Source organism: Mesocricetus auratus, unplaced genomic scaffold (assembly GCF_017639785.1).
Source record: "Mesocricetus auratus isolate SY011 unplaced genomic scaffold, BCM_Maur_2.0 Super-Scaffold_100042, whole genome shotgun sequence".
Taxonomy (NCBI): domain Eukaryota; kingdom Metazoa; phylum Chordata; class Mammalia; order Rodentia; family Cricetidae; genus Mesocricetus; species Mesocricetus auratus.
The window spans coordinates 1324372-1346205 of record NW_024429219.1 but is presented as its reverse complement, the minus strand read 5'-3'; the positions used below and the strand labels follow the sequence as shown (position 1 = coordinate 1346205).

Sequence of the window (21834 nt, the reverse complement as noted above, 5' to 3'; positions counted from 1 at the left end):
CTGGTAGGGATGGTTCATGTTTAGTTTAAGGCAGTCTACAAGAAGGTCAGCCAAACTCACAGGACCCTAGAACCTCAGCTTCCAGGCCCCCCCCTTCAACGTCAAAACCCATGGAGCAAGGAGTGGGGAGGTGCTGGGCGTGTCAACAGGTCTTCTGAATGACAGGTCACAGGTGGGGAGGGCTGCTGCCCTGCCTTGATCTTCCCCACTCAGCACTTCTCATCAAACCTTCCTCTCGTCCCTTTCTGTCTCCTCTGCCAGGGGCCACCTGAAGTCCCTGCTGAGCCCCTAGCTGTGGAGAACCTCTATCTCCGCCCATTGGTGTACCACAGGGGCAGCAGCCCATCTACAAACAGGGGTGGAGTGGGCGGGGGAGGGGGGACCACTCCCCCGTGGAGTGTCCTTCTAAACTCGGGGCAGGCATACCCCCACTGACAGGAACTGAGCTGCTGGGTCAGGTTACTCTCAGGAGTCCTGCCACCCTGGAGCAGGCCCTCCCATTCAGGGCATGCCCACCCTGTTGCCAGGCACCCGGCAGTACAAGGCTGCCTCCTCCCCTGGACCAGTCCAGACACACCGGCAGGCGGCTGAGCCGTGCGCGTCGCCTGTGTGAGTGGCAGCCTGGATGCAGACAGAACCTGAGGGCAAGATATTAAGCTATGCGTTGGACCTCTTGGAGGGACTCTCAAGTCAACAGGAACTCCAGATCACCTCCTCCCATTTTTGAAGCCCGGCCGGCCCCCTCTTCCAGACACCCTTTCCTCCCTTTCCCTATAATTTCTGCACACTGCCATTAAAGACCAAAACTCGTGGTGACGTCTCCCGTCTCCCCATATCACTGTCCCCACGGCTGGGCACTCCTGAGTGTAGGGTCCTTAAAACCACCCCGATTTATATGGGAGTTTCAACATTGAAATCAGGGTGGTGGGTCCCACCCTATCAAAAATCATCTCCGCAGCTTGTAGGGCCGGACCTCACAGCGGGGGGGGGTGGGAGGGTGAGGGGCGCCAGGCCCAGGTGGTGTGACCTCGGCGCAAGTTAGCATCCAGACAACTTAGCGAAAGAACAGTATTCCAGAAGCTGCTTATTCATTCGTAGTTTGGAGAATAATAGCACTATCCTTTCGCAGTCCTGACCTCTAAGGACTCTAGTCTGGGGCGGTCGAGAGGCAAGGGATGGTCTCCTGCACAGGCGGAGGGGGCGGGGACATCATTAGCATAATTTATGCACGCGGTCGTTTACCAGTCAATTATATGCGCATATATCTCCATGGCTGATGAGGCTGTCCAGGCACTTTCAAAATGGCGGAACGTGGAGCAAGTGGCGGCGGGAGCGGCGGGGACAGCCTGGACAAGAGCATCACGCTGCCCCCGGACGAGATCTTCCGCAACCTGGAGAACGCCAAGCGCTTCGCCATTGATATAGGTAGCCACGGACCGGGTACTCGAACGGGCGGCTAGAGTAGTGGGCGCCGGCGGCCAGCGGGGGCGGCGGGAAGGACGAAGGGCGGGGGCGCGGGCCATGCGCACAGCCTCACGGGTCGCCGCACAGCCTCTCGGGACCTGTAGTTCGCGCAGCGCCTAGGTGCGGGATCGAGCTGGCTGTGGGACTTCAGCTCCCGGTAGGCACTGCGCGGTTGGAGCGGGGCATGTCGGGACTCGTAGTCCTCGCGGCGCCGGCCGATTGTGAGGGTTCCGCGGAGGGACGGGCAGGGCGGATGGCCTCGGTGATGCTAGTCTGCTCAGATCCCCTATAGTTTGACTGCCCGGCCCGAGCTCCCGCTTCCCGGACAGCGGTCGGGACGTAGTAGGACCCCGGTACCCGTGCACTGGGTGTTCCGTGGCTTTGGATGCCTGCTCTACCTCTTACGTCCGCCTCCTCCTGCGTGCCTGGTGGTTGACCTCACTGCCCACCCGCCGCAGGCCATCCTTGGACCCCCTCCCTCCTTGGGCTGCCTCATACCTCCCAACAAGGAGATTCTCTCATCGCCCCTGGGTGCAGATGTGGAGACCAAGGCACAAAAGGAGGCTAACTTGCTCGGGGGTCATTGAATTCGTAGATTAGCAGAGCTAGGATGGGAGCCGGCCAACCCCCAGCCACTCCGCTGTGCATCCTGTTATGGGGGAGTTTTGCACCCATCTGTGGCGGGCGTTTCGCCCGTGCCTCTTGATGCCAGCGTGGTCAGCAAGGCCCACACAGCAGGGCAGCATCCGCTGTCTTTGGACCTAACTCCGTGAATGAATGTGTGTGCTGCTGGCTCCTAGCCTCCTTGAAAAGAAAGTCTGGGCCGTTAAGAGACTTGAAGTCTCTATTTCTGGAACAGTGCATGTGTCCTCCACCCTCGGGCGTTTGGGTTGTCTCTCCGAGGTGCCCTTTCTTGGGTGAGAAAGCAGAGATGGCCTGGTTTGAGCTCCCACTTTATCAGGGGCTCAGGAGGGTTGGTGATGGGGGAGCAGGCACTACAGAAGACCCGAGTAACACCTGAGATGACTTGGTGACTGACTGGGTATTGGACTGAAACCGGTGAGCTTACAGGCCCAGCAGAGGGGTAACCAGACCAAGCCAGAGGCCCCAAGGCAGCCGTCCCCGGCTTCTGAAACTCTCTCTACAGGGGTAGGTTTTGTGTTTTGTCCTGTGGTCTTAACACTTGTTTGCTGGGAAGAAGTCAAGATTAAATAAATAGGTCTGAAAAGCAATTGAAGTTGGTTACAACTGTCATCGGGCAGTTGGGAAAACAGGGTTCCCTTGGATAATGTTTGTGGCTCCCAGAGACCATCCAACTAGTAGCCACAAAGCCTGAGCTGTAGTGGAGGGTTTCCTCCAAACTGAAGGTCCTGAGGCCAGGCACAGGCTACCTTGACAGAAGGACACTGCAGGGGTATGTTCAGTGTTGGTTTTTGTCTCCTCTCTCTGGAAGCTTCCACTAGCCTGGGTTCTGGATCTGAGCTTAGAAGGACATGCTTCCCGTTCCTGAGGACGGACTGATTTTTTTTTTGTTTTTGTTTTTTGGTTTTTTTTTTTTTTTTTTTTTTTTTTGGTGCAGCTGATGGGAGATCACAACTCAGGATGGGGTCGACAGCTCAGGCACCTACCGAACAACGTGCTTGTTGGCAGTGTTGTTTAAAAATAGACTTCTCCTGTTTCCTCTCTCCTCACTGTGTCCCCGGATCGAGGAAGCCTCAGCTGTTCTGTGTTCTTGGCGCGCTCTTTTCCTGTCTTGGATGGGACATTCATGTCAACTAGGTTGACTCGTCCCTGAAAACACAGGCAGTAGGGAGGGTCCCCCAGGGGCATGCAGGCACCAAGAGACTCCAGGGTTAGTAAGCGCTGGGCTGCTCCGCCCTCCCTTGGCTCTGTGAAAGTCAGAGGACAGCTTGGCGGGACTCAGTTCTGTCCTCACGATGCGTGTCCTGGCAGTCAAACTCAGGTAACCTCGCTTGACAGTGGCAAGCACCTTTATCCAATCCGTCTCGATGGCCTCTCTATGCTTTCTGTTTTTTTTTTTTTTTGGTTTTTTTTTTTGTTTTGTTTTGTTTTGTTTTGTTTTTTGGTTTTTCAAGACAGGGTTTCTCTGTATTGTTTTGGAGGCTGTCCTGGAACTCGCTCTGTAGACCAGGCTGGCCTTGAACTCACAGAGATCCGCCTGCCCCTGCCTCCCGAGTGCTGGGATTAAAGGCGTGTGCCACCAACGCCCGGCCTCCCTCTGCTTTCTGATAAATTAGTTGCTCAAAGTAGATTTCTGTATGCACAGCCTTATCTTTTCAGAAACAGTCTATCCTCAGACAAGCATTTAGAATCAGACAAACCTGAGGACAGGTTGGGATTGAGGGCAGGAAAAAGAGGGATCAGGAGGCTTAGGAGGATGGCCAGGGATTAAGCTTGTACCCTCACTAAGCTGAACGAGCAAGGCTGCATTGTGCTCATTCTTGGTCACACGGGACAGGCTGCCTTGTCTTAGTTCCACTGAAGGGAGAGCTCTGGCCTCCACGCACCCTCTGTCCCACATGTCTATAAATTTTGAGTATCTGCTCCCTTGTAGCCCATTAAGTATTTTCTCATAAAAACAAACACTTGGAAATAAGTTAGCCATTTCACTTTGGTACTGAGAGACCTTTGCCTTGTTTCTGTCAGCCTCTGAGAGGTGTAGCTGCAGTGGAGTGCCGAGATTCCTGTTTTCCCCATGTGCCATTTGAAGGCCTGTGAATCTGCAGTTGCAACTACAAACTAGACAGTTGCCTTTTCTGCCTGCAGGGACTTGTCCTTGACATCGCCTTCTCTGGAACTCTGGGCAACTCTCCCTGGAGTGTGTGGCTCAGTGGACAGAGACCTTGTTTTTCCTGGAGCACAGGGTGACAGGGCCCTGTGAAGATATCAAGAGCCCTCCTGATTCCAGGTGTGGTGGTTGATCCATACCTTGAGTTCTAGCACTGGGGAGGTAGAGTCATATGGATCTCTCTAGATTTGAGACCAGCTCAGGCTACATAGTAAGTTCCAGGGCAGCCAAAACTACATAGTGAGGACCCTATTGTCTCAAAAGACAATAGGACTGGCTGGGAGGTGGTGGCACACTCCTTTAATAGCAGCATTCAAGAGGCAGACGCAGGTGGATCTCTGTGAGTTCAAGGCCAGCCTGTCTACAGAGCAAGTTCCAGGTCAGTCATCAGGGTTGCACAAAGAAACCCTGTCTCAAAACAAACAAACAAACAAACAAACAAAACAATAGAACTGAAGAAAAGGATAAACCATAAAGAATACTGACTTGGTTTTTTTTAGAGCATCAGATTTAATTACCAACACCTGTCTGGTTACTAGCAACCATCTGTAACTCCATTTACAAGGGGATCTGGTGCTCTCTTCTGACCTCCACAGACACTACGTGGATGTGGTGGGCAGCCATTTTATGTAGGTAGGACATCCATACACGTAAAATAAAAATAAAATTTAAAAATATGTAAAAATAAAATCTTTAAAAACAACGAACAAGAGCTAGGTCCTCTGGAGGCCTCTGGGTTACTTTGGCTACTTCTGAGACTTGGGCTGTCCCATGAACTCAGTCCTGAACACTGGGGCCACTCTGACCCTCCATCCCTGTGTGTAGGTAAACCTTACCTGTTGATGCTGTGTGTTGCCCACCCTGGTTTATTAAGACGATGGACTAAATATGAATGAGTCAGCTTATTGGGGTCTGTCAAGATCGGGGCTTAAAACCGCATTGCTTTTAGGGTTGGAACTTGGACCTGGACCCCACATGTAGTAAGGGTACTGCCACTGAGCTACATCCCTGCCCTTTTACCTCATATGTTGGGGTGTTTCCCCTTGTGGCCCCCTTATGCCCCTCCTCTCATTAGCCTTTGTCTCCCTAGATGTCATTACATTTACTTTTTTTTTTTTAAAGATTTTTATTACATATACAGCGTTCTGCCTACATACCAGAAGAGGGCACCAGATTGAATTGTAGATGGTTGTGAGCCACCATGTGGTTGCTGGGAATTGAACTCAGGACCTCTGGAAGAGCAGTCAGTGCTCTTAACCTCTGAGCCATCTCTCTAGCCCCTACATTTACTTTTATGTCGTATTATACACTCATAGTTTTACATACCTATATAAAATCTGTGAATCACAAACAAAAGGAATACATGTTTGTCTTTCTGAGGCTGGCTTAATTCACTTAACATGAGCATCTCCACTTGTTTCCATTTTCCTGCAGTTGACATGACTTCATTCTTCTCATGGCTGGAAAAGAAATCCATATAATTATACCACATTTGTTTTGTTTTGTTTTGTTTTGTTTTTTTGGTTTTTCGAGACAGGGTTTCTCTGTGGCTTTGGAGGCTGTCCTGGAACTCGCTTGGTAGTCCAGGCTGGTCTCGAACTCACAGAGATCCGCCTGCCTCTGCCTCCCGAGTGCTGGGATTAAAGGCGTGCACCACCAACGCCCGGCTTATACCACATTTTTATTCAGTCCTGTTCCTCAGCCCACACTTTATTTTATTGTGAGACAGTGTCTCGATAAGCTGCCTCGGCTGGCCTTGAAATTAGTTTACAGCCCAGGCTGGCCTGAAACTTGTGATCCTGTTGCTTCTGGCTCCCAACTAGCTGGGCTTACAGGTCTGCACCAGCAGGCCTTGTAACTGAGTGTGTGGGGAGGAGTGGTCAGAGGACACTCAGGCTTTCTGCTTTTTGTCTGTCACTGACCTGGAGCTTTACCAACTAGGCTAGACTACTAGTTGGCCAGTGAACCCTAGCAATCTGTCTTTTTTCCTCCCTTTTTGTCATCACTGGAATCACAAGCACACACCATCATGGGAAAACAAGCACACACCATCATGGGATCATAAGCACACACCATCATGGGATCACAAGCACACACCAGTATGGGATCACAAACACACACCATCATGGGATCACAAGCCCACATCATCATGGGATCACAAGCACATATCATCATGGGATCACAAGCACACACCAGTATGGGATCACAAACACACACCATCATGGGATCACAAGCACACACTACCATCTTGTTGGGTTCTGAGCATCAGAACTCAGCACTCACAATTGCAGGGCTAATGTTTTATCAACTGAGTCTCGCTCCAGCCCTTGAAAGCTAAATTTTCTTTAAAACTGGCAACAGCTGAGTGCATTTGGAGACGGCTGGTTGGCTTCACTTGTGCTTTGTGAGTGTGGGGAGGGAAGCCGTGAACTCAGATTAGTTAAGAATCTGGGGGCGGGGCAGAACCCGTAAAGAAGAGCTGCTGCAGCATGGTGGTTCATACTCTCTTTCTCTCTTCTGTGTCCACAGGGATCTTACGTTCACATAGCACTGAGCACCTTGTCCACACAGACTCGAGTGCTCAAGCAGGAGGCTGTCTGCTGAGGCATCAGAGAGCCCACTGAGGGCTTACGGAGGTGGATCTCAAGGCCTCCTTTGTCCTCTTCTGAATTTTGCCTGGTTTGTGTCTTTCAGGTGGATCCCTGACCAAGTTGGCATACTATTCTACTGTACAGCACAAGGTGGCCAAAGTGAGGTCCTTTGACCACCCAGGAAAGGTGAGCCCCGAGAGGTGGGCAGGTGGGTGCTCCAGTGGAGCTGGACAGGGTGGCTGCTTCCCTCTGGGCTTGGGCTTCATGCTGTCACTTTGTTTGTTGTCCCCTGCTGTTTACACATGTTAACAACACAGTCCTGGAATTGATTGCTCTTCCCTGACCCCTTGTAGGTGTCTCTCCCACCCTTTGCGGGAATGCCTCCCCTCCCTCTGCTCCGTGTGTAGTGAGTGTCCTTCTCTGAGGGTCTTGGGTATCTAGACCTCTTCCCTTCATCCCCTATCTCTGCCTTGGCCCAAGCTAGTATCAGATAGTTTGTGTATCGCAGTTGAGTGAATGCCTAATGATGTGATTCTCGAGTCTTTTTTTTTTAACATTTTTTTTTAGATTTATTTATTTATTATGTATACAGCGTCTGTCTGTATGTCCACAGGCCAGAAGAGGGTGCCAGATCTCATTACAGATGGTTGTGAGCCACGATGTGGTTGCTGGGAATTGAACTCAGGTCCTCTGGAAGAACAGCCAATGCTGTTAACCTCTGAGCCATCTCTGCAGCCCCGATTCTCGAGTCTTAAAGACTTCTTAACTCTTTCCAGGACGTGGAACAGGACCATGAGCCACCCTATGAGATCTCGGTTCAGGAGGAGATCACAGCTCGCCTGCATTTCATCAAGTTTGAGAATACCTACATGGAAGCCTGTCTGGACTTCATCAGAGACCACCTCGTCAACACCGAGACCAAGGTCATCCAGGCCACGGGGGGCGGAGCCTACAAGTTCAAGGACCTCATTGAGGAGAAGCTGCGTCTGAAGTGAGTGGAGAACCTTACCTGTGCTACTTGTGGCTACTCTGTGCTGTCTCGTGTCACGTGCACCACGGCTGATTCTTGTGGCTGTGTTTCTTCCATTCGCAGGGTGGACAAAGAGGATGTAATGACCTGCTTGATTAAGGGGTGCAACTTCGTGCTGAAGAATATCCCGCATGAGGCCTTCATGTACCAGAAAGATTCAGACCCAGAGTTTCGATTTCAGACAAATCACCCCAACATCTTCCCCTACCTCCTAGTCAACATTGGCTCTGGAGTCTCCATCGTGAAGGTAAGAGTCCACAGAGTGATTGCTGAATGACTCAGTACTCCTAGCTATGCACACGCTGTGTGTCACAACCTTCGCTGAGCACAGGAACTCGCAGAACCATTGTCGGCCTGAGAGTTGGGCGCCTACCACTTAGATCAGCGCTGCCCAGCGTTCGCTTAGAAGAGTATGGCAGAAGCTATTAGCCTTGACCCCAGTGCCCTAGCAGCCTGTGTGGCCTGTAACCTGAAGCCTAACACTGCCCGCCCTACTCTTCCCCAGGTGGAGACGGAGGACCGGTTCGAGTGGATTGGTGGAAGTTCCATTGGAGGAGGCACCTTCTGGGGGCTCGGGGCTCTGCTCACCAAAACAAAGGTTACCCCTTAGGACCTCTGCTCTGTGTCCCTGAGAAGGTCGCTGCTACATGCCTGTAGAAGCTATTCCCAAGCCTTTATCCTGGCTCTCTTGCCAGGTCTCATTAGATCCCTGTGACTGAGCCATTTACACTCTGAAGGACAGGGACTCTGAGCTACTGGAATTCTGCCTGCTCAGTGGTCTAGTGTCCAGCTTGCCAGCCCCTGCCCTTACCCCATGTGCTGAGAGAGGACCATTCACATCCGGCCTGGCTGGCTCCTCTTTGGTGTCCAGGGTAGTGAGGGTCCCCCAGCTGCTAGCCCCTCACTACCCTGCTCTGCCCTGCCTCCACAGAAGTTTGATGAGCTGCTGCAGCTGGCCTCCAAAGGCCGGCATGCCAACGTCGACATGCTGGTACAGGACATCTATGGTGGGGCCCACCAGACCCTGGGGCTGAGTGGCAATCTCATCGCAAGCAGTTTTGGAAAGTCAGCCACTGCCGACAGAGGTACTTGCGAGGCTCTGCCCTCATGGTGACCAAGGACATCACTCTGCCCACTAGAGTGGAGAGACAAGTCTCACAGATTCCCCCTGAGACTGTTCTTGCTGGGCCTCTAGGACTCACCCTCCCAGAATCCTGCCAGATAGTTAACTTCCTTAGCCTCTGTTTCCAAGGAAATGCAAGCTAGGAAAAGCAGTTAGGATACTTTTTTTTCCCCTCTCTTGAAAACAAAGCCTCATTCATCCAGGACTGAGTCCCGCCTCCTACCCGAGAGCTCTGTGCCCCTCGCCCTCTCGCCGCCTGCCACCTGGGGGCGCTCACATCACACCCTAGACTGTGTTTCCATCTCCCCTCAGAGTTCTCCAAAGAAGACATGGCCAAGAGCCTGCTGCACATGATTAGCAATGACATTGGACAGCTCGCCTGCCTCTACGCCCGGCTTCACGGCCTGGACAGGGTCTACTTCGGGGGCTTTTTCATCCGGGGCCACCCCGTGACCATGCGCACCATCACCTACAGCATTAACTTCTTCTCCAAGGTGACCGTAGACAGCTTCCTGCCCTTGAGCACTGGTGTGGGCTCAGCTCACATAAAGTCTCCCAAAATCTCGACATTCTGGCCAGAACTCATTTCACACCCAAGGGGCACATGTGAGCCTCTGGGATGGGGCACAGCCATAGTTCCATCGTCTCCACGGGCAGATGGCCCTCCCACCCACCCAGACATTCTGACCAACGGCGCCTTCCTGCTGGCCAGCTTGGCCTTCTGTGCATTAAGCCTGTCACAGTAAAGGGCGACCAGGGGCTGTCCTTTAGTGAGGGGAGCCACACGTGGGTCTGAGGTGTCTGGGCAGTAGCAAGCCCGGGGGAGGCAGCTGTCTGGAGTCGGGCTTCCCCTCAGGCTCCTCAGCCAGCAGGCTGCCCTGTGGCATGTGGGTACCATCCGTTGGCAGGGTATCAGGCAGCCTTGCAGAAGCTGGCGTGCTGGTGTGTGGTGGGTCCAGAGTGGATCTTAGTGGACACTGACCAGTGACCTGTGGGCTTGGGCTGGGGCAGGGCGAAGTCCAGGCACTCTTCCTGAGACACGAAGGCTACCTGGGAGCCATCGGTGCATTTTTAAAAGGAGCCGAGCAAGACAGTGAGTAGAGTCACACTGCACTGGGCAGGGAGTGGCCCATGCCCCTGATTGGGGGCATCTGGGTGGGAGAGTGGGGGCGGGCTGGGGCGGGGGGGGAGGCTTGAGGAAGCCCTAGAAAGGGGTGATCCCTTAGCGGTGTAAATAGAGCAGGGATTTTATCCTCTTCCTTCTCTGCTTTCCCCTTTGGATCAGTGGTGAGGCTGACCCAGTGACTGGCCTCTCGTTTTTTTTCTAGGTCCTAACCAGTACAGCTGGGGAGAGAACTATGCAGCCAGCTCCGGGCTGATGAGCACATCACCCGAGCTGTGCCCGACCCAGCGGGCGAGGAGCGGCACAGTGAGTAGCAGGCCCTTCCGGAGCAGCCTGCCCAGCTGTTTCTGCTGTGACCTCTCACCACATAAGCTGCTTTTATGTTGATAGCAAGTTAGACTTGAGGGCAGGAGGCGCCGAGGTTTCCAGAGCTCTTGGGAGCCTGGGAGGCCTGGCAGCCTGTGCACAGCACCAAACTGGCGGCTGTGAACATGTTTGCAGCAGAAGTGGAGACTAGGCCTGCCCTTGGTGGATAGACCTGCCCTTGGTGGATAGACCTGCCCTTGGTGGATAGGCCTGCCCTTGGTGGATAGGCCTGCCCTTGGTGGATAGGCCTGCCCTTGGTGGATAGACCTGCCCTTGGTGGATAGGCCTGCCCTTGGTGGACAGACCTGCCCTTGATCTGAGCTCACTGCCAGCAGCTTTGTGTTTCTCAGGAAGTGTGCTCTCCCTGGAGTGTGTTATACCCATTTCTCAAGTCTCCACGTGAGATGAAGTCCACTGGGACGATAGACAGTGGGCTTACTTGGCCAGAGGCAGGCTGAGCTCTGTGGGGCTGGTGGGTTAGAAGATTCATTAGTTCCTGCCTCGTTAGAGTCCTAGCATGAGGGCTCCTGCCAGGCATTCTTGTGTTGGGTGCCCACTGTGGTGTAGTCGCCATTTTACCAGCTGTTTGGCCGTCAGCCACTGGCCGCAGACCTGTAGTGACTCAGATACCATACACACCTGGGAAAGAGCAGTTGGAATAAAGGGAGCTACTAGATACATGAAGTGAGCCACCACCCTCAGGACAAGGTTGCCAGCACTAGAGTGGAAAACAGCTTTTCATGGTGGACACAGCATCCCTCGGTAGTGAGCCCAGGCCTCACCAGTGAGAGCACTCTACATGTCCCCTGTGCACTTGTCGGTGGGCCAGACAGGCGGGGAACTGCTGTTCAAATGGCTGTCCTCCAGCCTTGGCTTTTAATTCATCAAGTGGCTGTGTTGAGGCCTGCCACATGGATTCAGAAATGAAGGGAGACAACAGCAACCAAAGCCCTCCTTCTGTCTGGACTGAAGGGTGGCTCATGGCTCCCCCAGTAGAGCATGGCAGGGTGAGTGGCACTTGCCCAGCCCTGTTCCACACCTTGGGGCCTGCATAGCTCTGCTAGGGTAACGTGTCTGACATGCAGGTGCTGAGCAGTCGTTTGAGGCTTCCGTTGCCAAGAGAGACAGAACTAAGTTTGAAATCCCTGCCAGGAAAGCCAGCGGAGGCCTTGGCAATGCCAAAACCTGCGGAGTGGGAAACTTGGCAGCATAACTAGTAACGAGAGCCTGGAATGCCATGTGTCCTCATGTGCAGAGAACACCAAGACTGGGTTGCCTGGTGGTGAGCCAGTGATTAATTAGTTAATCCCTGCCCCTTTCTGGTCAGTCTGGGAATTTCCCAGGCCTTTCCTGCTAACCTTGACACTTATATGTGTTCCCAGGTTTTGCGAGCATTTGTCTCTGTGGCTCTGTCCAAGCTGAGTCTTAACCCAGAGTTCATGTTCATTCATTGCACTCGAAATCCCGTGGCTGAAAGGGCTTGAGTTCATGGGTGTGGCGTGGCTGGTGACTGCTTGAGGTCAGAAAGAGGTGGCCTTGGAGCAGAGGTCACGCTTACGCTGGCTCTGACACGTGATAGTTTCTGCGGTCCTAGAGCTGCTGCTGGGCGTGTTCTCCTCACTGCTGTTATACATGTTGATTCAGCTCGTCTCACCTTAAAATAGAAAAGGGCCAGTGGGGAGAGGGATGGTTCCAGAAACACTCGTGGGCTTGGCACCAGTGGCTGTGGGGTACCCGTGGCTGCCAAAGTAGCTGGTCTTTCTGATTGCGTCTCGGAGCCAGTGTATGAGGAACGGCCCCGCAGTGCTTTGCGAATAGCAAATCGGGTGCACAGGACAGAGGCCAAGGCACGTGCGAGTGTGCCAGAACGCATGCAGGCAGACGAGAGTCAGAGGGCTGTTGTCACTCAGTGCTGCAGGTCCTCAGCACTGAGCAGCAGGAGCAGCAAGGAAGTTCTTGGAGGCCTGGACATGCAGTGCAAGCTGAGTGTTGGGAGGAAGCAGCATGAGCTGGTGTCGGGGCAGCCGAGGGGGCCGGCTCAGGAACCACAAGCTGCTGTGGAATTAAGGGTGGCAGCCAAGCGGGGGAGGCTGGGAGTTACTCTGAAGCTGTAAGAATAGGCCCACTCCACTGCCAAATAATGGGCTGAGCCCAGCAAGTCTGGCTGGCGGCTGCAAGAGGAGGCTCAGAGATGAGGCAGGTAGGCGCTAAAGCCAGAGCTTACGAGAGGACTGTGGTCTTTGCGACAGTGACATTTCTTCTTGTCCTCCTAGTTTGACCTCCTGGAGATGGACCGGCTCGAGAGGCCCCTGGTCAACCTGCCCCTCCTTCTGGACCCATCCTCCTATGTGCCTGACACAGTGGACCTCACTGACGATGCTCTGGCCCGCCAATACTGGCTCACCTGCTTTGAGGAGGCCCTGGATGGGGTGAGGCTCAAGACGTTAGTAACAAGTGGCCCATGTGGCCTCCAGAGCACCTGGGCTGCTCCGGGGCTTGGCCGTCTCCATCCCTATGAGGATCAGCGGGGAAAGAAGGCAGAAGAGGACAGGGATATTTTCTGGAAACCATGTGGTCTTAGAAAGCAAAGAATATTTCTGTCTCAGCAAAGTGTATTGGGGTGAGGTCATGATTTAGTGAAGTACTTGCTATAGAACACCATGTGCTTTTACTGTTTACAGCTCTTCCAAAGGCAAGCTATCACACAGACCTCTGTTTTGGGCAGTGTTTGGAGGGAGAGCCTTACTCTGTAGCCCAGACTGGATTGAAACTCACTGTGTAGCCAGACTTACCTCAGACTTATGATCCTTCCGCCTCAGCTGAGGGAGTGCTGGGAGTATAGCAGCCTGTGCCGCCAAGCCAGGCGCCTGATCAGATTTTTGACATGAATAGGATCCTGTGTTGCTGTGGAACCTCTACCGTGTTCATCTCTTTTTGTCTGTGTCAGGATCTGATAGAAACGAGGAAGAGCCTCTGGTTTACACTTGCGAAGGTTTCAGCCTATGGTCTACTGGCCCCTTGTGGGCCTGTGGTGAGACACCATTGCAGGGGCAGGGCCCAGTAGAGCAAAGCTGCTCACTCTAGCAACCAGGAAGCAGAGAGGGAAAGATTGGAAGGGACCAGGGCAAGATGCATTCTTCAGAGCTGGTACGGTGGCACACGCCTTTGCTCCCAGCACTCAGGACGCAGAGACAGGCAGATCTCAGTGAGTTTGAGGCCAGTTTGGTCTGCATAGTGAGTTCAAGGCCAGGGTGGGCTAAATAGTGATATCTCTCTCTCTCCAAAGCCCCTAGTGACTACTTCCTCAACCAGGCCCACCTCCCATATTCTACTTCATAATCGTATTAATATTTTGAGTCCATCAATGAATCACTCCATCAGTGAAGAGCTCTTGTGATCCTTCCTTCCAAAGGTCCATCTCTGAATACTGCTTGCATCAGGGACCAGGCCTTCAACCCTTCAGGTCCAAATCATATGTCTCGTCTCCTTGTGCATTTTCTGCCTTTTCCAGTGCTAGCACTCTATGTAGTGGTGGTGCTGGCCCCAGGGAAGTGTGGAGGTAGGGCTACGGCAGCTAAACCTTGAGCTCAGGAAGGCTGGGTGGTTGTAGCCACAGTAGGAATACCCAACCCTCTTTCAGGCATCTGGGTATGCGCTGAGTGAGGGGCACAGCCCTGGACTCCAAATAGCCCCTGGTTGTGGACATAAATTGGAGCCTTATTCTTTGTAGCTGTCAGTGAGGCCCTACAGTCTGATCCTGTCTCAAAAAGTAGCAGCAGGATGCTTGGCAAGGGTGGTGTCTTCAGAAGCTGAAATTCCAGACACACAGGGCCATCACCATTATTGCCACAGACACTGGCTTTAGCTGTGCAGGTGTGCTCCAGCACAGCTGGGCAGAGCTCCACCAGCCTGTGCCCACCCTCTCGTTGTGCCTGCCTATAACAAGCATTCTTTCCACCAGCCTGGACCCAGAGCCGCATCAACCCCAAATAACACGCAGAAAGAGACTCTATTAGTTACAATGCTGTCGGCCAATGTCCAGGGCTTCTCATAGGTTAGTTCTGCCTTAAGTATTAACCCATGACTACTAACATACATTTCTATAAGGACTTATCTCTTTCTATAAAGACGCGTCCTCTCTTCCCCGGGATCACGTGGCGACTCTCTACTCTTGACTGCATTTCCCAGAGCCCTCCTCAACTCCTAGTCCCACCTATCTTTCCTATTGGCCAACAGTGCTTTATTCAACAATCAATAAGACAAACACGTACACAGAAGAGCATTCCCCATCATCTCCTCTTTACTGTTTGAGTAAAAAGAAATGTTTTAACTTTAACATAGTTAAATATATAACAAAACAGTTATCAAGTAAGAACTATAGTTATAATATTTAGTCCATTAACATTTAGCAAGATTTAAAGAAAGTATCATCTATCCTATCTGTGAGTCTAAAGTCTTATTATGTAGCTTATCTTTTATCATAACTAAGGAAAACTGTCTGTCTTCAACTCCATCAAAGATCACAGAAGGATAATAAACACTAAAATTGACAGAGACATTTTGCTGCCTAGGCAGTCACCCAAAGTTCTTCTGATATGTTGGGGCATCCATCTTCAGCCCATAGGCCACAGTGTGTCTGGCAGACTTCTCTGTGAAGCAGGAAATTTTTAACTGTCTGCCTACATTGGCAGTTTGTCAGTCATTTTTCTGTGTGTCCTGTAGAATGTCTGGCAGACTCTTCCATGAAGCAGGAACCCTTCAGGACTGACCCATCAAGTTCAGCAGTCACTTTCCTGTGGGTCCTGCACCCACCTCTAGGGAATTTGACTTATTTGACCCCTCTGCTGTTGGCAGGTGGTGAAGCGAGCTGTGGCCAGCCAGCCAGAGTCCGTAGACGCAGCTGAGAGGGCAGAGAAGTTCCGGCAGAAGTATTGGAGTAAATTGCAGACGCTGCGGCACCAGCCCTTGTGAGTCCTATGACCCAGGCCGGCCACTGAGGAAGGGATTCCCTTCCTGGCATGGGGACCCTCACTGGCCTGGCCGCAGGATGAAGCCCACGTGATATGGCCTCTTCTGGCTGTGTGCAGGGGTCTCATTGGGCCATCCTGGGCTCTGTGAGACCTGTCTTCTTCAGCCACACTCCGTCCTGGTTTTGTCCCCAGTGCTTATGGGACACTGACTGTGCGCAGCCTGTTGGACACGAGAGAGCACTGTTTGAATGAGTTCAACTTCCCTGATCCCTACTCCAAGGTGAGCTCTTCAGGCTACAAGTAGGGTGCAGAGAACTTAAGAGCATTCTGTTATGCCCAAGCTCAGGAGGTCTAAGCCCACCCTGGCTAGTTCTCAATGGACAGCTCTACCCAGGGCCTGGGGTCCAGCCACTGTAGCCCCATGTGTTGGCACTCCTCATATCCTCTGGTAGGAGCTGTGGCCCTTCATTCCCTGCTGTCAGACATCTTGTCCCTTCCTCATATACCCATGCATAGTGGCCTCTGCCTCCTGACTCCATTTAACCTTGTGTGCTGAAGTGCTCTGCCTCACCCAACACCATGTAGACCCGAGGACTGCCCCAAATCAGTGAGTAACATGGTACACTCAGTGGGTCAGCGCTAAATGACCCTTTCGCTTCCCTGGTCTGTCAGGGATGTCAGGGTTTGTATCTTCAGTGAGCCTCCTTTGTCTACTGCCCTGTGGAGCCCTCCTTAGAAGCTACAAAGAGGTCAGGCGTTGGTAGCGCACACCTTTAATCCCAGCACTTGGGAGGCAGAGTCAGGTGGATCTCTGTGAGTTCAACACCAGCCTGGTCTACAGAGCTAGTTCCAGGACAGTCAGGGGGTGTTACACAGAGAAACCCTGTCTCAACCCTCTCCCCCTCCTCAAAAGAACAAGAGTGGTAAGGGGCCTCCTCCAAAGCGCTAAAGCAATGTTTATGTGTCTTCCCCATAGGTGAAGCAGAAGGAAAATGGCCTCGCCCTAAAGTGCTTCCAGAGTGTGACACGCTCACTGGACTCACTAGGCTGGGAAGAGCGACAGCTGGCCCTGGTGAAGGGGCTGTTAGCTGGGAATGTTTTCGACTGGGGAGCCAAGGCTGTATCTGAGTAGGTGTCTGAGGCCTGCTCAACTGGTCCCTTCCTTCTCCCTCTGAGGTGGCTTAGAGATGGTTTATTCCGTGACTAAAGTACGCCATCCTGCCTCCAGGCTGTCTAGACCCAGACCCATCTTGTTCTGGGCTTGCACTGCTTTTAACAGGAATGGACAAAGTCATGGGCCTTTGTGTTTCCGGAGGTTTTCTGGGCAGGCACATATCATCATGAGGTAGATTTGAGCTTTAGGGCAGACATTTTCAGGGTAAAAGTCCAAACTCATAGTTACTAAGTACAGCGGGGATTGATAAGACATGGTGTCCAATGTCACCAAGGGGCCTTACACAGGTGTTGGCACCAGCTGAACACCGGGACAAGTGTGTTTCTAAGCAGCATTGAGTTGCCGTCTCCGTGGTAACTCACCCCAGACCTGAGCCTCATTGGGTGACCATGCTACTCGCTGGTATGGATCCACACGGAGAAGGGTCATTCACTCTCCCGCCTCACCCTCTTCTCAGCTGCCCATTTGAGATGCAGGCCCCAGTGTGTTGTGGCAGGGAGACCGAGGCTGGCAGTCACAGAAGGAGCTAAGCTGCACTGCCCTGAGCAGGTCTGAGTTCTTGCACTGCACGGCCGGGATGTGTTCGTGTCTGCAGTGTGCTCTGCCTGGACCCGGGCTGCCCACTGAGTGGAGGTGCTGTCAGTCCAGCTCAGCACTGCTGGGAGACACCTCACCATGTTGATTCGTGGCAGAACGCTTGCTTTGTGGTTTTTTTTTTTTTTTTGCTTCATTTTAATTGTCTCTTCTCTGCACAGTGTCCTTGAATCGGACCCCCAGTTCGGGTTTGAAGAAGCAAAGAGAAAACTGCAAGGTATGGACACCGTGGGCACGTTGGGTGGGTGGGTGGCTGGGTGGTTGGTTCTGCAGAAGAACTTAGGCAGTGGAGGCAGGAGTAGCTCTGCCCGGTGCTGCGTAACTACGTGGGCTTGGCGTGAGGGAGCGCACTCCTTGTCGAAACAAGCTTCCCTGACTGGCGTTCCCCATCTCCTCACAGAACGGCCCTGGCTCGTGGATTCCTACACCAAGTGGCTCCAGAGGTTAAAGGTGCGTAAAGGTGTCTCCGCCTCTGCCCTTGGGGGTTGGCTACCAGAGGCATTGGGCTTAGTGTGAGGTGGGTGTAGCAGCCCCCTCCCGCCCCCTCCCCGCAGTGGCCTAGGACACGGGGATAGCCTGTAGCCCACCACTTAGAGCTCACAAGCCCTCAGCTGAGAATCTAATGTCAGAAGTACCCGTTGTAGGCTGAGGTGCGACTCAGTAGAAGAATAGTTGCTTGGTGGGTATGAGGTTCTGGGTCCCATCTCCAGCACCCCAGGGAAAACAGATATCCCTACTCCCTGCGTGACCTCCTCAGTGACCGCTGCCTGGGTCACCTGGCCCTGGGACAAACTGTCTTGTCCCCGTCGGCCACCATGCTCTGAGACCCTCTTCCTGGGCCCAGCCCCTGCGGGGGCTGTGGGGATGTAGAGTACAGCGGTGTGTGAAACGCTCGAGTGCAACCTGTTCCCAACTGAACGTCCTGGTTTTGTCTTACAGGGGCCCCCTCATAAATGTGCCTTAATTTTCGCAGATAACAGTGGAATAGACATCATTTTGGGAGTCTTCCCCTTTGTCAGGGAGCTACTCTTTAGAGGGACAGAGGTGAGTGCAAAGGCAGGGTGGGCGGGACCCTTCCCCTGGGCTTCTCAGCTGTTGGTGGGGTTGGCATTGTGTTGCCCTGGGCTTCTGGCGGTGGTCAGAGCTCCTCCATTTGTGTCAGGTGAGTGCGGGTGAGGTCAGGGAGTGCCTGGGCCCGTGGGTGTGGCTGTGTCTTAATGCCTGGGCTCAGGCTCTCCTGTTCCTGGAACGGCATTTCCCAGAGACGTGGGAATACATGGGAGGGTATCCTGGCCCAGGAGGCAGGCCAAGGATGGGATGAGAGGCAATAAACATGCGCTAAGCACAGCCCTGCCTCTCTTGGGAGCCACGGAGCCCTGAGATTGTGTGGGGCCCTGCTGCCCAGGTGGCTGCTGCTTGGACCCTGCCAGGGACAGCTTGGTGAGTTTTGGCCATATAAGTAACAGCCCCGTTCTAAAGAGCTGCTGCCCCCTCACCATAGGTCATCTTGGCTTGCAACTCAGGCCCTGCCCTGAACGATGTGACCTACAGTGAGTCCCTCATTGTGGCAGAACACATTGCAGCCATGGACCCCATCATCTGGTAGGTTCTGGCTGCCTGTGTTAAGCCGGGCAGGAGGTGGGCCTAAGAGGTACTGGGGGATACGCAAAGAAGGGTTGGGGAGGGTCTGTACTGGGGCTGACTGCCTTGTTTTCTATAGCTCTGCGCTCAGAGAAGACAGGCTGCTGCTGGTGCAGACTGGTTCCAGCTCCCCATGCCTAGATCTCAGGTAACCCAGCCTCCTCCCTCCTGCTCTGCCAGGCACCAAAACCAGCCATGCTGCTGCCTACCCTAAATGTGACCCGTGTAACCACTTCTTCCTGCGGCCTGTAGGACAGATAGACAACTGCCCAGGCCTTGGGACCCTCCTGTAGCAGGGGCTCTGCCCCACTATTCTCACAGGCAGTATGTACTTGTCATTTATTTACTGTGTCTATATGTGAGGGCCATAGCAGGTGTAGAAGGCAAAGGGCAACTTGCAGGAGCAGCCTTTTTCCTTTCACTGTGTGGGTTCTGCAGACCAAACTCAAGTCACTGGGCTTGGTGGGCAGTGCCTAACCCCATTGAGCACCTTGCTGGCCCATCCTTCAGTGCCTCCTAGGAAGAGCTGCACTGCACTAGACATGTCCAAAACGTGGGCGTTAGGGGAGCTCCTGGCCACTGCTGGAAGGCTGGGCTTGGATATGCCTCAGCCAGAGGCACTGGGGAGAGGTCCCCGTGTCCAACCTCGCTGCCTCCTTCTTCCCTGAAGCCGCCTAGACAAGGGGCTGGCCGTGCTGGTGCGGGAGCGTGGCGCCGACCTGGTAGTCATCGAGGGAATGGGCCGCGCCATCCACACCAACTATCACGCGTCGCTGTGCTGCGAGAGTCTCAAGCTGGCGGTGGTAAAGAATGCCTGGCTGGCAGAACGGCTGGGTGGCCAGCTCTTCAGCGTCATCTTCAAATACGAGGCTCCCGCCGAGTGATTGAGACCTCGGCCGCTCTGCCAGACAGACCCGCCTGCCTGCCCCTCGTCAGGGACACGATTCACCGCGAGGAACCTGTGTCACACTGGAGTACTGACAACGATGCTTCTGTGACTGACGGCGCGTGCACCAGGGCCACCCAGCCCAGCGTTTGTCCTGTGGGACACTTGTGTTGGAATGTATTTAACTGTTAAATAATCTTTTATATATATATATAAATATACATATATATATAAATATATAAATACACATGTATTCACCTGGTGGGAAAGAGTTCCTGGCACGCAGGTCTCCAGAGGCCAGATCCGCGTTGAGTGTGCTGCTGGGGAAAAGCCCACAGCCCCGAGTGCTCTGTGGTCGGTAGCCCCAGTGACTACCTCTTGTCACCTCTGGAGCTACCAAGTGCTCAGCTTCCGGTCCTGTCCCCTCACCTCTTTGGGTCCCAGAGTTTCCCCCATTCCTGTTTCTTGACTCTGTGCGTCTTGTCTGCTGACCCAGCTCCTAGGAGCAGCACAAGCTGCTAAGCCGCACTCCTGCTTCAAGAGCTGGTGAAGAGGAGGCTTTGTCGTGAAGGACTCTCAAGGGTTCTTGGAGGGAGCCGGACAGAGCCCAGCGACCTATGTGGGTTTTGTTGCTGTGCCTTTGATTCCAATCCCCAGGGCTGGGCCCCGGGGAGCGCTAAGATGCCTCGGGTGTACTCAAGGCTCTTGGGCTCCTTCCTTAATTGACTTGACCCCCAGGGGTGGATGTGTGGCCATGGACAGCCATGCACTGAGGATGTAGGTGTGTGTTCACGGGACTGCACAGGTACGGGGTGGAGCCTCAGGCTCCAGTTGTCACCGTAGGGGCTTGTGCTTGGTATCTGAACTGTTGGAAAGACCGAAGAGGCCAACACCACCTCCACTGTGTCCCCCCAAGTGGAAGGAAACGGGCCAGCTGAGAGGCACAGCCAGATGCACGTCACCCAGCGTACTCCATTCTGGACAAAGCAATGTTACAGGGTCTGTCCCTAGATCCAAGTCATCTAGACTTGCCCCACCCCTTCTCCATGCCCTCAGGTTTTCAGTGGTCATTTCGGCCCTTCCCTGATGTCTTTGTGACCTGCCCTGGATGTTGAGGTGGGCTGTACCACCTATGATTTGTGTAGTGGCAGTGACACCTTGTGTACCAGCCATTATGCAAAGTCTGTAGATGAGCAGAATTGAGGCCTGGCTCTCCCACAGATGACCACTAGGGGGCAGTAGGCACCACACCAAGCAACAAACAGCATCGTGGGGTTCTACACTCTTTGAGTTCAGAGCCTACTTCCCCTACTTCTGGCCTAGCCCTGGACCTCAAGTCATCAGCCCAGGTAACTGTAGATCCCAAGCCAGGGATCTAACGTCAGAGGTCTCCATTCACAGATCGGGATATGCTCCTTGGTCCCTAGCTCAGATACGGAAGCCCTCCCTGCTTGGGTAGGCATCTTGCCTTTCTTGAACTCCAGACAGGCCTAGCTGTGTCTTGGAACTGTCCAAACTGGAAAGATGGTCTAATCCTCAGCCCTACTTTAGGGTGACCTTCAGGTCCACCCTGGGGCTGGGTTACAATGGCCCTTGGGTCTCCCATCTGCCGTAGCTGGGCCCTCAGATGGGAAGACATGAGCAGAGAGTGATTACGGCTCTGGGCATAAGTTTAGTCCCGCCTAACACGTATCCTTTCACCGGGGCCTGCCTGTGAACCCACCTCAGCTACTTACTATGGGGAGGGGAGCAGGCTGTGGCCAAATACCTGTCACATCCCGCAGGCAGCCCCAACCCGCAACCTCCATCCCTTGCTAGAATAGAGAGTCTGCTCCACTCCCTGAATGAGGCAATGCCCATGACCCTGCCGATGCCTGCAGTTCGGCCGTCCACATGCATGCCACCCCACCGTGAGATGCGGTCACCAAGCTGGCATAGCAGTTCTTCACTGGTCCCAGGCAGGCAATCCACCCTCCACGTACTTGCGCTTAGTCCACAGTGTGCCCACGTGCCCAACGCACAGCAGGTTAAGAAAGCAAGAGGTCTTACTGGACTCAAGACAA

At 53.5% G+C, this 21834-nt stretch overlaps 1 protein-coding gene across 2 annotated transcripts; it reads left to right on the top strand.

Annotated features, from left to right (window-relative positions):
• Positions 1–1088: 1088 nt before the first annotated feature.
• Pank4 (pantothenate kinase 4 (inactive)) lies at positions 1089–20024 on the top strand. Of its 2 annotated transcripts, none has more exons than XM_005079247.4 (19): positions 1089–1425; positions 6968–7050; positions 7641–7855; positions 7958–8141; positions 8400–8492; positions 8826–8979; positions 9330–9511; positions 10029–10110; positions 10346–10446; positions 12780–12935; positions 15361–15473; positions 15669–15756; positions 16453–16604; positions 17406–17461; positions 17645–17694; positions 18184–18288; positions 18746–18846; positions 18965–19033; positions 19556–20024. In XM_005079247.4, exons 1-19 carry the CDS (start codon positions 1302–1304, stop codon positions 19767–19769), a joined length of 2322 nt encoding a protein of 773 aa, XP_005079304.1. In that variant the 5' UTR covers positions 1089–1301; the 3' UTR covers positions 19770–20024. The 2 variants fall into 2 exon arrangements, with proteins under 2 accessions (XP_005079304.1, XP_040590933.1); XM_040734999.1 differs by lacking the exon at positions 1089–1425 and adding an exon at positions 1729–2613.
• The last annotated feature ends 1810 nt before the right edge of the window (positions 20025–21834 follow it).